This window comes from Sprattus sprattus (assembly GCF_963457725.1).
Source record: "Sprattus sprattus genome assembly, chromosome: 2".
Taxonomy (NCBI): Eukaryota; Metazoa; Chordata; class Actinopteri; order Clupeiformes; family Clupeidae; genus Sprattus; species Sprattus sprattus.
The window spans coordinates 34,508,852-34,521,953 of NC_137921.1; the positions used below are offsets into that span (position 1 = coordinate 34,508,852).

At 47.3% G+C, this 13,102-nt stretch overlaps 1 protein-coding gene across 1 annotated transcript in view; it reads left to right on the plus strand.

Moving 5' to 3' along the window:
- Positions 1 to 13,102, plus strand: part of pip5k1ca (phosphatidylinositol-4-phosphate 5-kinase, type I, gamma a) — a gene marked incomplete at both ends in the record, with an annotated part of 43,362 nt that overhangs the window by 20,232 nt on the left and 10,028 nt on the right. The window contains 10 exons of the mRNA XM_080859769.1: positions 53 to 205; positions 4,681 to 4,980; positions 6,553 to 6,776; positions 7,687 to 7,770; positions 7,925 to 7,973; positions 11,409 to 11,493; positions 11,670 to 11,837; positions 12,183 to 12,327; positions 12,483 to 12,515; positions 12,743 to 12,844. Of these exons, the coding sequence (XP_080715895.1) occupies positions 53 to 205; positions 4,681 to 4,980; positions 6,553 to 6,776; positions 7,687 to 7,770; positions 7,925 to 7,973; positions 11,409 to 11,493; positions 11,670 to 11,837; positions 12,183 to 12,327; positions 12,483 to 12,515; positions 12,743 to 12,844 (1,343 nt within the window). The remainder of the gene's footprint in view (positions 1 to 52; positions 206 to 4,680; positions 4,981 to 6,552; positions 6,777 to 7,686; positions 7,771 to 7,924; positions 7,974 to 11,408; positions 11,494 to 11,669; positions 11,838 to 12,182; positions 12,328 to 12,482; positions 12,516 to 12,742; positions 12,845 to 13,102) is intronic.

Consider the following 13,102-nt stretch of genomic DNA (forward strand, 5'->3'; position numbering starts at 1 on the left):
CTCCTGTTACTCCTGACTAGGCTCTGTCCTTCTGCTGTGTTTATGTTGGCAGTACTCCCTGTGCAACGACGACCTGATCGAGCTTTCCAATCCCGGGGCCAGCGGCTCCGTCTTCTACGTCACCAAGGACGACGAGTTCATCGTCAAGACCGTCATGCACAAGGAGGCGGAGTTCCTGCAGAAGTTGCTCCCTGGCTACTACATGGTGAGTGATGATGTCATGGTGTACCAAGATGAGCTGCCCAGATCTGGGCATTAGCTACACCGGTTATGGAGTGAATGATTGGGTAGTACATAGCTGAGCATTAGCTACACACAGGCTTTTAGCCAGGCATGCCTCAGTGCGTCTTTTGGACGCACTGTTCTAAAATAATAAGAAATTGGACGCACTACTTTTAGGCAGACGCCCTCCAGACGCCTTAAGTTTTTCGTCCCGTTTTCAGTCAGTCAAACTTTTGAAAATGTGTTCACAATAACTCTCATCATTGTTCAAACGTTAATGAGCGTATTCACGTTGTAACACGTAAAACAACACTCTGTTACCGCTATCAGGGGTGGCGAACCTGCGGCTGCATGCAGCTCTTTGCCGGCTGACGTGTGGCTCGGCTCCAGCTCGAGTGCTCAATGACTTTTCTCTTGGTGTACAGAATTTTCATATTGTAAAATAAACATCTAAAATGCATATTTTGCACGCAATATATTTGGAAATACAGACAAAAAGCTGTCCAATGTGAATGGGGTATTTATTCATGTATATTTTGTCATCATGCGATCTTGAGAGATGTCTTCAAGTAACGTTAATGTTCCAAACATGAAACATTCTAATGTGTGTACCCTGTCAGAGAGTTACTAGCCAGACTAGCAGTAGCTACTGAAAGAATACCATGGATCCAGCAAAGCGTAAAGCTAAACGAAAATATGAAGATGAACACCGCGCGTTCTTGCCTGAATGGGAGGAATTTTTTGCGGAGCGAAATGGAAAACCCCCCTGCTTAATATGCCAGACGTCACTGTCGCATTTTAAAGCCTCAGACTTGGAGCGCCTTCTCTCCACACACAATGCTAACATAGCCCAGGAGTTCCTAAAACCCACTAGAGGACACTATTTAAAAGGTTATTTTCAAAAAAAAATCCTATGGGGGACCATGCCCCCAGACCCCCCTAGTTTTGCTGGGTCACTGGGGCTTGGCCGCGTTAGGTTCAATTACGAAATGGACCCCCTCTCAAAAAATCCTAGCTAAAAGCCTGGCTACACGTGTTTTGGAGTGAATGATTGGGTAGTACACAGATGGGCATTAGGGTTAGGGTTATGGAGTGAATGATTGGGTAGTACACAGTAATCCATGGAGAACTGTGGACATTGACTGGAATACTAAGGTTTTTGGGCATAAATGCAGGTATGATCATATATGTTTTGTATGCAGTTGTAGATTAAAGGTAACTTTAGAGAAAGGAAGTGATAAGGTGTGCTGATGTGTGTTTGTACTGGGTGTGTCTACATCAGTGTCTGGAGCATATCGATGGGCTTATGAAGGTGGAAGGGAAAGGAGGAAGTGAAGGTGTTGCTTCCCTCTTGTCACATGAGATCCTGATAACAGAAGTACAGAGGCTAAATAAACTGCTCTGAAATAAGGAGCCCAACAGTCCACCAAGTCAATGAGGGGTACAGCAGTGTCCAAAACATCCCTCTTTCTTGCAAATGTAGCCATGGGTTATGGTGGGAGGTGATCAGTTGGACTGGAAAAGGATACTTTCACTGATTTTAGCTTTCAGGTGCTGTTGGTTTGCTTTGGCAATATAACGTGTGTTTTGAAAGTATTGACTTCACACACTACTCTAAATCAGTCCTTCACACACTACTCTAAATCAGTCCTTCACACACTACTGTAAATCAGTCCTTCACACACTACTCTAAATCAGTCCTTCACACACTACTGTAAATCAGTCCTTCACACACTACTGTAAATCAGTCCTTCACACACTACTGTAAATCAGTCCTTCACACACTACTCTAAATCAGTACTGTGCTCTGGAAGGCAGCAGACTGACCAGACAGCAGGGGCAGCAAGACTAATTATGGCCGTCACACTTCAAACTGCTGCTTCAAAGCGCACACGGCCATATATGTCCACTTTTCTATTCTTGTCCCAGCACACCTCCTGAGTTAAATGTCCAGCCAAGCAAGTAGCCCAGGCCTTTACAGACACAGCCTTGGTAGAAAACCATGTGGCCTAGAATATTCCTGGTGTTCCTGGTCCACCTAGGTCTTTAAGTAGGGAATATTCCTGACATTCCTGGTGTTCCTGGTCCTCCTAGGTCTTTAAGTAGTGATGTGTGCCCATAAACAGTGTTTGGAAAACTTGGCCCCTTCCCATCCTGTCCACTGTCTTCTATTCCCACTGGTCTGATCTCTGTCCCCAGGCTCAAGATCCTACCTGCCCCCCTCCACTCCTCCACTCCTCTCCTCCTCTTCCCCTCTCCTCCTCTCCTCCTCTTCCCCTCTGTCCTCTGTCCTTCTCTCCCCAGTGAGAAGAGGCAGCGCTGCCACTTCCTCCCCCTGCACAGACACTGGGCTCACCTCTTGGCAAGAGCAGCCGCTTCCCTGCGCAACAGTCTGTGTCTGAAGTGAGGGTCCTCCTCGCATGTGACCATCAGTTTGCAGCCTGGTCATAGCTGGGGCAGGAGTGTGTCCGTGCGTGCGTGCGTGCGTGCGTGTGTGCGTGCGTACGTGTGTGCGTGCTTGTGTGTGTGTTGGCTCCGTCAAGCAGCTCGCCTTAAGTGGTTGAAGACTTGACTGCTCTGTAATTATACTAATTGGATTCAGGTTGCAAAGGTCAATAACTTTGTAACATGTAGTCGTTTGCTGGCCAACTGGATTTGTGCTAATTTGCTCCACTAATAAGGAAAAGACACAAAATGAAAGTGTGTGTGTGTGTGCGTGTGCGTGTGCGTGTGCGTGTGCGTGTGCGTGTGCGTGTGCGTGTGCGTGTGTGTGTGTGTGTGCTCCACTAATAAGGAAAAGACACATAATGAAAGTGTGTGTCTGTGTGTGTGTGTGTGTGTGTGTGTGTGTGTGTGTGTGTGTGTGCTCCACAAATAAGGAAAAGACACATAATGAAAGCGTGTGTGTGTGTGTGTGTGTGTGTGTGTGTGTCTGCTCCACAAATAAGGAAAAGACACATAATGAAAGCGTGTGAGTGTGTGTGTGCGTGTGTGTGCTCCACAAATAAGGAAAAGACACATAATGAAAGCGTGTGAGTGTGTGTGCGTGTGTGTGCTCCACTAATAAGGAAAAGACATGTTACAAAAGCATGAGGTGTTTGCCAGGAGAGGCGCTGTGGTTATTTGCTGTTTTGCATCTTGCATCTTAGGCTGATGTTTCCCACTGTTTATTCAAGTTTGGACTGTTTGTTTCTAGCAATTATAATTGACTTAATTTAATAGCTATAGTCATTGCAGTGCATGAAATGCCCTGTATTGTTATTCCTAGGCTTCTTCTTCTTCTTCTTCTTCTTCTTATTCTTGTTACCTTTTTCTGCGATTAATTCAGCCCGAACCGCTTAACGTAGAAACTTCATTCAAACTTTGTCGCGTAGGTCTTGTAAACGACACTTATGCTATGTATTTTTCACTTTTCTAAACTTTATACTTTTTAAGATATTAAAGAAAAACGAATATAAATTTCTCCCATTGACTTACATTGGGCCATTATGACATCATAATAGGGTCTTTAAACTGGCTTGCACCTGTGCTTTACTGACACCTGCGCCAAATCAAAGGAACCTCTTCTCTCTCTGTCCCTCTCAATTTAACTGTAACTAGGAACATTAAGACACCATCCATTCTCTATTTTTTTTTCTCTCCATCTCTCCATCTTTCTCTCTCAGTCAACTTTCTCTCACACTCAATCTCTCTTCTTCACTCCATTTTTATCTCCTTTTTTCAATATTTTCACTCTCTCTTTATCTCTTCATCCAGAGCCACTCTTGTTCACTCTTCTTTCCTTCTTCCACTCTTCTTTCCTTTCTTATTTTCTTCTTCCATTTTTCTTTCCTTCTTCCACTCTTCTTGCCTTTCTTTTTTCCTTCGTCCACTCTTCTTTTGTTCTTCCACTTTTCTTTCCTTTCTTCACTCTTCTTTCCTTCTTACACTCTTCTTTCCTTCTTTTACTCTTCTTTCTTTTCTTATTTCCTTCTTCCACTCTTCTTTCCTTCCTTCACTCTTCTTTCCTTTCTTCTTTCATTATTTCACTCTTCTTTCTTTTCTTCTTTCCTTCTTCCACTCTTCTTTCCTTTCTTCACTCTTCTTTCTTTTCTTCTTTCCTTCTTTCACTCTTCTTTCCTTTCTTCTTTCCTTCTTCCACTCTTCTCTCCTTTCTTCACTCTTCTTTCCTTTTGTCTTTCCTTCTTCCACTCTTCTTTCCTTTCTTCTTTCCTTCTTTCACTCTTCTTTCTTTTCTTCTTCCTTTCTTAACCTTTGCATTTCATGCACTGGTATTTCCTTCAGGAAATGCATTTTCTAGTTTTTATTGGTGTACAGTCGTCAAGATGAGTGAATCATTTCGCATGAGGTGACTGGTTTGTGTTATTCGTGGTTTGGTGTTTTTCCCTGTTAGCTGGTTTGAAGAACAGCAGGCTTTTTGAAAACATGCTCACGTTCCGTTCATCTCCTCCTGAACAGAACCTCAACCAGAACCCGCGCACGCTGCTTCCCAAATTCTACGGCCTTTACTGCGTGCAGTCGGGTGGCAAGAACATCCGTGTGTGTGTGATGAACAACATCCTGCCCCGCGTGGTCTCCATGCACCTCAAGTACGACCTGAAGGGATCCACGTACAAGCGGCGAGCCTCGAAAAAAGAGCGGGAGAAGTCCAAGCCCACCTTCAAGGACCTGGACTTCATGCAGGACGCCCAGGATGGCCTGATGCTGGACACGGACACCTACAGCGCCCTGGTCAAGACCCTCCAGAGGGACTGTCTGGTGAGCTACGGCTTCAGCCTCGACTTCCCCACACACACCTCACCAGTCTCATTCACACACTTCCCACCAGTCTCATTCATTCACACACATCCCACTAGTCTCATTCATTCACACACATCCCACCAGTCTCATTCACTCACACACACCCCACCAGTCTCATTCATTCACACACATCCCACCAGTCTCATTCACACACTTCCCACCAGTCTCATTCATTCACACACATCCCACCTGTCTCGTTCATTCACACACACCCCACCAGTCTCATTCACTCACACACACATCCCACCTGTCTCATTCATTCACACACACCCCACCAGTCTCATTCACTCACACACACCCCACCAGTCTCATTCATTCACACACACCCCACCAGTCTCATTCACTCACACACACCCCACAAGTCTCATTCGCTCACACACACCCCACCAGTCTCATTCATTCACACACACATCTCACCAGTTTCATTCACATTCATTCACACACACCCCATCCGCGTCATTCATTCATTCACATCCCATCAGTCTCATTCACTTATTTGCCTCACATTTTTGTCTTTTTTTTTTTGTTCAATAAAAAGTGAAAGGCTGTGTTTCAACAATAATTGTCCTCTGTAAAAATGTAACCCATTCCAACTTCTAGCACTTTGTTTCCAGATCACAAGCCTTTTCTATGCTATTTTGCTCTGGACACAATATTGGACACAGTATTGACTAGTTTGTCATTGGCATTGGTGGTGAGAGTTGGAGAGTACACTGAACATGATTGGGCCAACTTATACTTTATTATTTTTCTCGTGACACAAACTGTGAGACTCATGAGACTCAAACTGGCTAAGCAAAGCTGTCCCCTCATGAAACTCCCTAAACCTAGTAGTGACGGGGGAAAGCCACAGATGTGTGTCCCTTGTCCAACTGTTATGTGAGCTTCTGGTGAGATCTGTCACCACTGTGCTACATGACTTCTAAGAGGAGGCCAGACTGCATGATCCCTGCGTCTACAGCTGGATGTTGTATCACGTTCCCTCTGTCAAGTAAAGCACTCCTCATGGCTCCCTCATGTCCAGTAGAAATCCACCAAAGTTAAATTCTTGAGCGCAGAGTGTTTTCAGACAATAATCCAGAAAACACACTGAGCCGGAGAGACGTAATCCATCAGGCCGGCATGTCACGTCATGTCACTGAGAGACCTTCCCATGTGTTGTTTTCACAGATCACAGCAACAAGTTCACGTGTTGGCATTACATTTACATTAGGTCATTTATCATAGTAATTTAATGTGGCTACAATGTTGAGAAGTATAATCTATTTAATTTAAAACTCTCATTCTTAGTCCATGTGTTGCTAAATTCTTCGTGGTCCTTCACAACTGAAAATGATCCCAAAACTAAGAAAACCAGCCAGAAAACCCTAAAATCATTTCTTAAACACTGTTTTATGAAACTGGTTTATGTGCGAATAGGAAGAGCCTTTAAGAGCTGAACAGGTTCTGAGGCTGTAGATTGCGCTCTTCTGACGGTGTGTGTGTAGATTGCGCCCGCTCTTCTGACGGTGTGCGTGTGTTGTCTGTCAGGTTCTGGAGAGCTTTAAGATCATGGACTACAGCCTGCTGCTGGGCGTACACAACCTGGACCAGGCGGCGCGGGAGCAGCAGGCGGAGGGTGCCCAGACGGGGGGCACGCCGGCGGGCAGCGGGGACGAGAAGAGACCCCTGCCACAGAAGGCCCTCTACTCCACCGCCATGGAGTCCATCCAGGGTGCGGCCGCCTGCGGAGAGGCCATCGACACAGAGGACACGTGTGTAACACACACACACACACACATTCACACACACATTCACACACACACACACTCACACACACACACGCACACACACACACATTCACTCACACACACACCCACATTCACTCACACACACCCACACACACACATTCACTCACACACACCCACACACACACACACACACACACACACACACACACACACACACACACACACACATTCACACACACATTCACACACACACACACACACACACTCACACACACACACGCACACACACACACATTCACTCACACACACACCCACATTCACTCACACACACCCACACACACACATTCACTCACACACACCCACACACACACATTCACTCACACACACACACACACATTCACTCACACACACACACACACACACACACACACACACACACACACACACACACACACACACACACACACATTCACTCACTCACACACACACACACACACACACACACACACACACACACACACACACTCGCACTCGCACTCGCACTCGCACACGCACACGCACACGCACACGCACACGCACACGCACACGCACACGCACACGCACACACACTCCCACACACACTCACACTTACAGACGCCATCACATGTTTGCAGTGGCTCACAACACATTCTTGCTTGCTTTCACACCAGGGCTTTCACTTTTGCCTTTACATACACCCTCAAAGGCAAGGGCTGTCACACACACACACACCCTCAAAGGAGAGGGCTGACACACACACACACACACTGTCTGCTGGCTGTCATATGCTGCCTGAAGCTGACTTTAACACTTTCACTTGGTCCTCCACCCACACCTAGTCTTACAGATGTACAGATATAATGCATGCACACACATTTCCCCGAATAATATCTGTCTTCTTCCGTCCCCTCGGCAGGATGGGTGGCATCCCAGCTGTGAATGGCAAAGGGGAGCGCTTGCTGCTGTATGTTGGCATCATTGACATCCTGCAGTCTTACAGGTGAGTTGGTCCCGTCTGGCGGCCATGATCTCCCAGCCTTTCACCTTTCTCCAGTCTCTGCTACAACGATGCCAGTTCTATTGGTTGTGTCCTTACAGATCTACTCCCTCACCGACTCTATACTCTCTTTTCTCCTCTCCCTCCGTGTCTGCAGGCTGATAAAGAAATTGGAGCACACGTGGAAAGCTCTTGTTCACGACGGGGTAAGTCAAAACACCCCCAACCCCCACCCACCCCCTTCCCCACCCCCTAGTGTCCTCCCCTCCCCAGGCAGTCTGAGCCGTCTGATCGCTGTCAGAAATCCTCTAATAGAGGAATCAGGCAAATATGTCTTTGCTCCAGCTTATATGTTATGTAACGTAATGGCGCTCGAATCTGTGCTTGAAGATCTAAAACCTCGGACCTCGCCAGCGCAGTGTTGTTGTTCTGTCTCTCTCTCTCTCTCTTTCTCTCCCTCTCTCTCTCTCTCTCTCTCTCTCTCTGTCTAAATCCCCACACAGATGCTTTGGCCATCAAGTCAAACGGTTGGGAGGCTGATCTGCCTGCTCACGGGTGTATTTTAATCATTTAACAGAGGGCACAGGCCGTCCTGCTATCTCTTTCACGCCTCCTCTCTCTCTGTCCCTCTCTGTCAGTCTCTCTCTCTCTCTTTCTCTGTCTGTCTCTCTCTCTCTCGCTCTCTTGCTCTCTCTCTCTCTCTCTCTCTCTGTCTCTCTCTCCCCCTATCTCTGTGTTTCTTCCTTACTCTCACTTTCTCTCGTTCTCTCTAGCCCCGGCATTGTCTTCTCAGCGGTTTTCTTTCCCTTCATGTATTTTTTTATGAAGTAAGAACGGCCTAAAACACAACGTTTCCTAGGTTGACACAGAGACAAAACCACACCCACACTATTCATGCCATAGCGTGTTCTAGGCCTGCACACAGGGATCTAGTCAGGGCCTCCTGCGTAGGATGAGTGAGTGTGGAGCATGTTCATAGCCCTGCACACAGGGATCTAGTCAGGGCCTCCTGCGTAGGATGAGTGAGTGTGGAGCATGTTCATAGCCCTGCACACAGGGATCTAGTCAGGGCCTCCTGCGTAGGATGAGTGAGTGTGGAGCATGTTCATAGCCCTGCACACAGGGATCTAGTCAGGGCCTCCTGCGTAGGATGAGTGATCTAGTCAGGGCCTCCTGCGTAGGATGAGTGAGTGTGGAGCATGTTCATAGCCCTGCACACAGGGATCTAGTCAGGGCCTCCTGCGTAGGATGAGTGAGTGTGGAGCATGTTCATAGCCCTGCACACAGGGATCTAGTCAGGGCCTCCTGCGTAGGATGAGTGAGTGTGGAGCATGTTCATAGCCCTGCACACAGGGATCTAGTCAGGGCCTCCTGCGTAGGATGAGTGAGTGTGGAGCATGTTCATAGCCCTGCACACAGGGATCTAGTCAGGGCCTCCTGCGTAGGATGAGTGAGTGTGGAGCATGTTCATAGCCCTGCACACAGGGATCTAGTCAGGGCCTCCTGGGTAGGATGAGGGATCTAGTCAGGGCCTCCTGCGTAGGATGAGGGATCTAGTCAGGGCCTCCTGTGTAGGATGAGGGAGTGTGGAGATGTAGTGGTCCTTTGAGTCGGTGAAAGTGAGTGAGATGGTGATGGGTTGAGTGAGTGATTGAATGTTTGAGTGAGTGAGTGAGTGAGTGTGTGTTTGAATGAGTGAGTGAGTGAGTGTGTGTTTTTAAATGAGTAAGTGAGTGTGTGTTTTAAATGAGTAAGTGAGTGTGTGTTTGAATGAGTGAGTGAGTGAGTGTTTGAATGAGTGAGTGAGTGAGTGTTTGAATGAGTGAGTGAGTGAGTGTGTGTTTGAATGAGTGAGTGAGTGTGTGTTTGAATGAGTGAATGATTGTGTGTTTGAATGAGTGAGTGAGTGTGTGTTTGAATGATTGAGTGAGTGTGTGTTTGAATGAGTGAGTGAGTGTGTGTTTATAATTGAGTTAGTGAGTGAGTGAGTGAGTGAGTGTGTGTGTCTGTGTGTGTGTGTCTGAGTGAGTGTGTGTTTAAGTGAGTGAGTGTGTGTTTGAATGAGTGAATGTGTGTTTGAATGAGTGAGTGTGTGTTTAAAGGCTGATTTATGCTCGGGGACGTAAGCGCAAGCGCAAGAGGCCGCGCAAGCCCCTTGCGTGACCCTTGCGCGACTTTTCACGTCTTGCGTGCGTCTGCCCCTTTTTCTAGACTAGCGTCAATTTTTAAGTAAGGTCTTAAGCGAGCCTCGCAGCCTGCATTCTATCAACGAATGTTACGAGATGAGGTTACTAAAATATTATGCATGTCTACTCAGTTGTACAGTGCTTCCCAAGTAAAGAACTTCAAGTTTTAGACTTTCTGTTAGGGAACCTGTTATCTATCTGCAGAGCAAATGTTAGGCTCATACAAAAACATTAACGTGAATTAATTGATGCTAATACCTAGCGCGGTCTCTATAGGATTCCCCATATACGTTAGCATTAAGCTAACGTATTTTCTACCACAGTAAAACATGCAATACTATGTGATTGTTTTTAGAAAACGAAAGTTACGTGATGAGATTACTAAAATGTAGTCTGCACGTCTGCTCAGTTTAACAGTGCTACCCAAGCAAAGGTTTGAAAAGAACTTCAAGCTTCAGACTTTCTGTTAGGGAAACAGCTTTCTATCTGCCAAGCAAATGGCAGGCTCTTGACAACACGCGCAACCTTTGGGAGCATGAACTGCACTGAGTAAATTTTGCGCAACAATTAACCCCAACGCTGAACCAAGCAGCCGCCTTAAGTGAGTGAGTGTGTGTTTAAGTGATTCAGTCTTTGAACTGCCCCCTCGTTTGTTCTTATATCCGATTGATTGCCGGTTGTCTTCATTGCGCAGATGACACGCCCCTAACTCAGACCTGTAGCTCAGACGTCCCCCACACACACACACACACACACACACACACACACACACACACAGACACACACACACACACACAGCAGCAGCAGCAGCAGCAGCAGCAGCAGCAGCAGCAGCAGCTGGCAGGTCTTATTATAGCCTCACGGCTCTCATCCTCCAGCTCACACCTCGTCTCTGACGCACTGGCTTGGGTGAGAGCAGGTGGAAGACACACAAATCAAATGGCTCACTTTTGGATTTTTCTTTTGTTGTTAGTTTTTTTCGGTGCAGGTCCACCTGTCGTAGAGAAGCTAATTATTTCCCAGCGTCGAAAAATTAAACAGTTTGATCCGTTCCAGATTCCTCTAATCTCTGTGATAGTGATGCCAGCTTTCGCTTTGGGGTTCTCTACCACAGATGGTGTGCAAGCCCAGAACCCTACAGTGCCACTTCCCCTTTTTAAAATAGCTTTTGACCTGCAGTCTCTTCTATCTAGTTTAGTTTGACTGCTGTCCTTGCTGTCCTGGGTTCTTTGAAAAGCACTACATAAATAAATAATGTATTCTTTCCATTTCAACACGCTTTTTTTTTAAAGTGTGTTCCCGTCCCCTTTTGGGTTGTTTGAGTGTCTTGCAGAACATGTCACTTGGCCCTCTGTGGTGTGTGTGTGTGGTGTGTGTGTGTGTGGAACATGTCGCTTGGCCCTCTGGGCCGGGCAGGCTGGGCTTTTTAAAGAGTTCTCCATTTGTGTCTTTCAGGACACTGTGTCTGTCCACCGGCCCGGCTTCTATGCAGACCGCTTCTTTAAGTTCATGAGCAACACAGTCTTCAGAAAGACCTCCTGTGAGTATATCTGATATTAAACATACTGTAGATGAGAGGCACACAAGCCTGCCTGTCGTCCTGAGGAGCCATGGTGGTCATGTTGGAATGGAGAAGAGATGGTAGAGGCCTTCTCTTCTTCCATCTGATGAGTCCGTTGTGTGGTGTGTGTCTCTCTCTCCCTGTTCTTCCTCCAGCCCTCAAGTGCTCACCCTCCAAGAGGGGTCGCGTGTCCTTGACGTCGGCGGCGCCCAAGTACCAAGGCCCCGGGGCGGCGTGGTCCGCCAGCCAGCTGCCCTCCGAGAGGGACGAAAACATCTACGACCTACGAGGTGCCCGCAGTTTCCCCACAATGGACGATGAAGGTAGCCATACTACAAACGGACACTGACTGGCCGCTGGCTTAGCGCCTTATCTTTTACTAGAGGTGGTCAAACCTCTCAAGTTCAAAACATTAGTGATCCTGAGTGCCCAGTTGTACAGTAACTGCAATTCCCAATCAGCAAGGTTGAGGAGGTTGTGAGTGAAATCTGTATATATGCATCTATAGATTGATAAATCATATATAGATGAATAAATCATCTTTTTGCCTTCTGAGCTTTGCCTTTTGCTTTTTCACCTGGCAATGACTTAAACTAAGAAAACTTTCATATTCTCTTTGCTTAGCCGACGTGACGCGTAACCCCTGTGATTCTGGTTTTGTCCTGTAGGCCGGCCAGACCTCCTGCCCTGCACCCCCCCATCGTTCGAGGAGGCCACCACAGCGTCCATTGCCACCACCCTCTCCTCCACCACCTCCCTGTCCATTCCAGAACGTTCCCCGTCAGACGTCACCACGGAACACCCCCGCTACAGGTATGTTCCCCGTCAAACGTCACCACGGAACACCCCCGCTACAGGTGACCCAGCACCTCCTGTTTGACTCCTGTGTGCCTGTCATCAATAGCAGCACCTCCTCATCGTGACTGTGACCTTATTGCCCTCTCCTCTCTCTGTGTTCCCCTCTGCAGGAGACACACCCAGTCCTTGGGCCACGAGGGCAGGTATGACGAGGAGACCCAAAACCACTCTGCCAGGCACATACTTTCTCACAATCAATTCTACTTCCATTTACATTCAATTGTTCACGAGAAGCTTCTGTCTCCAGCCTGGTGGTCCCAGTGGGAGCACTTCTGGAGGTTGTTTCAGTGTGACTGCTTGCTCATCTTGTGTTTGTGTGTGTGTTGTGTTGTGTGTGTGTGTGTGTGTGTGTGTGTGTGTGTGTGTGTAGGACTCAGGAGGAGGACCAGCAGACCATCACGGTGGAGGTTGAGGTGAAGAGACACGACAGTGAGCCCACCATCAGCGCCCCACAGCCCTCGCCAGAGACCAGGTGTGGCTCAGAAACACACACTCGCATACACACACTCAGAAACACACACTCGCATGCACACAGTCAGAAACACACACTCCCATTCTTCCACTCCAGTCTGCAGATTGAGAAGTGTACTCAGAAACACACACTCGCATACACATACTTCAGTCTGCAGAGTGAGAAGTGTACTCATAAACACAGACTCGCATACACACACTCCAGTCTGCAGATTGAGAAGTGTACTCAGAAACACACACTCGCATACACACACTCCAG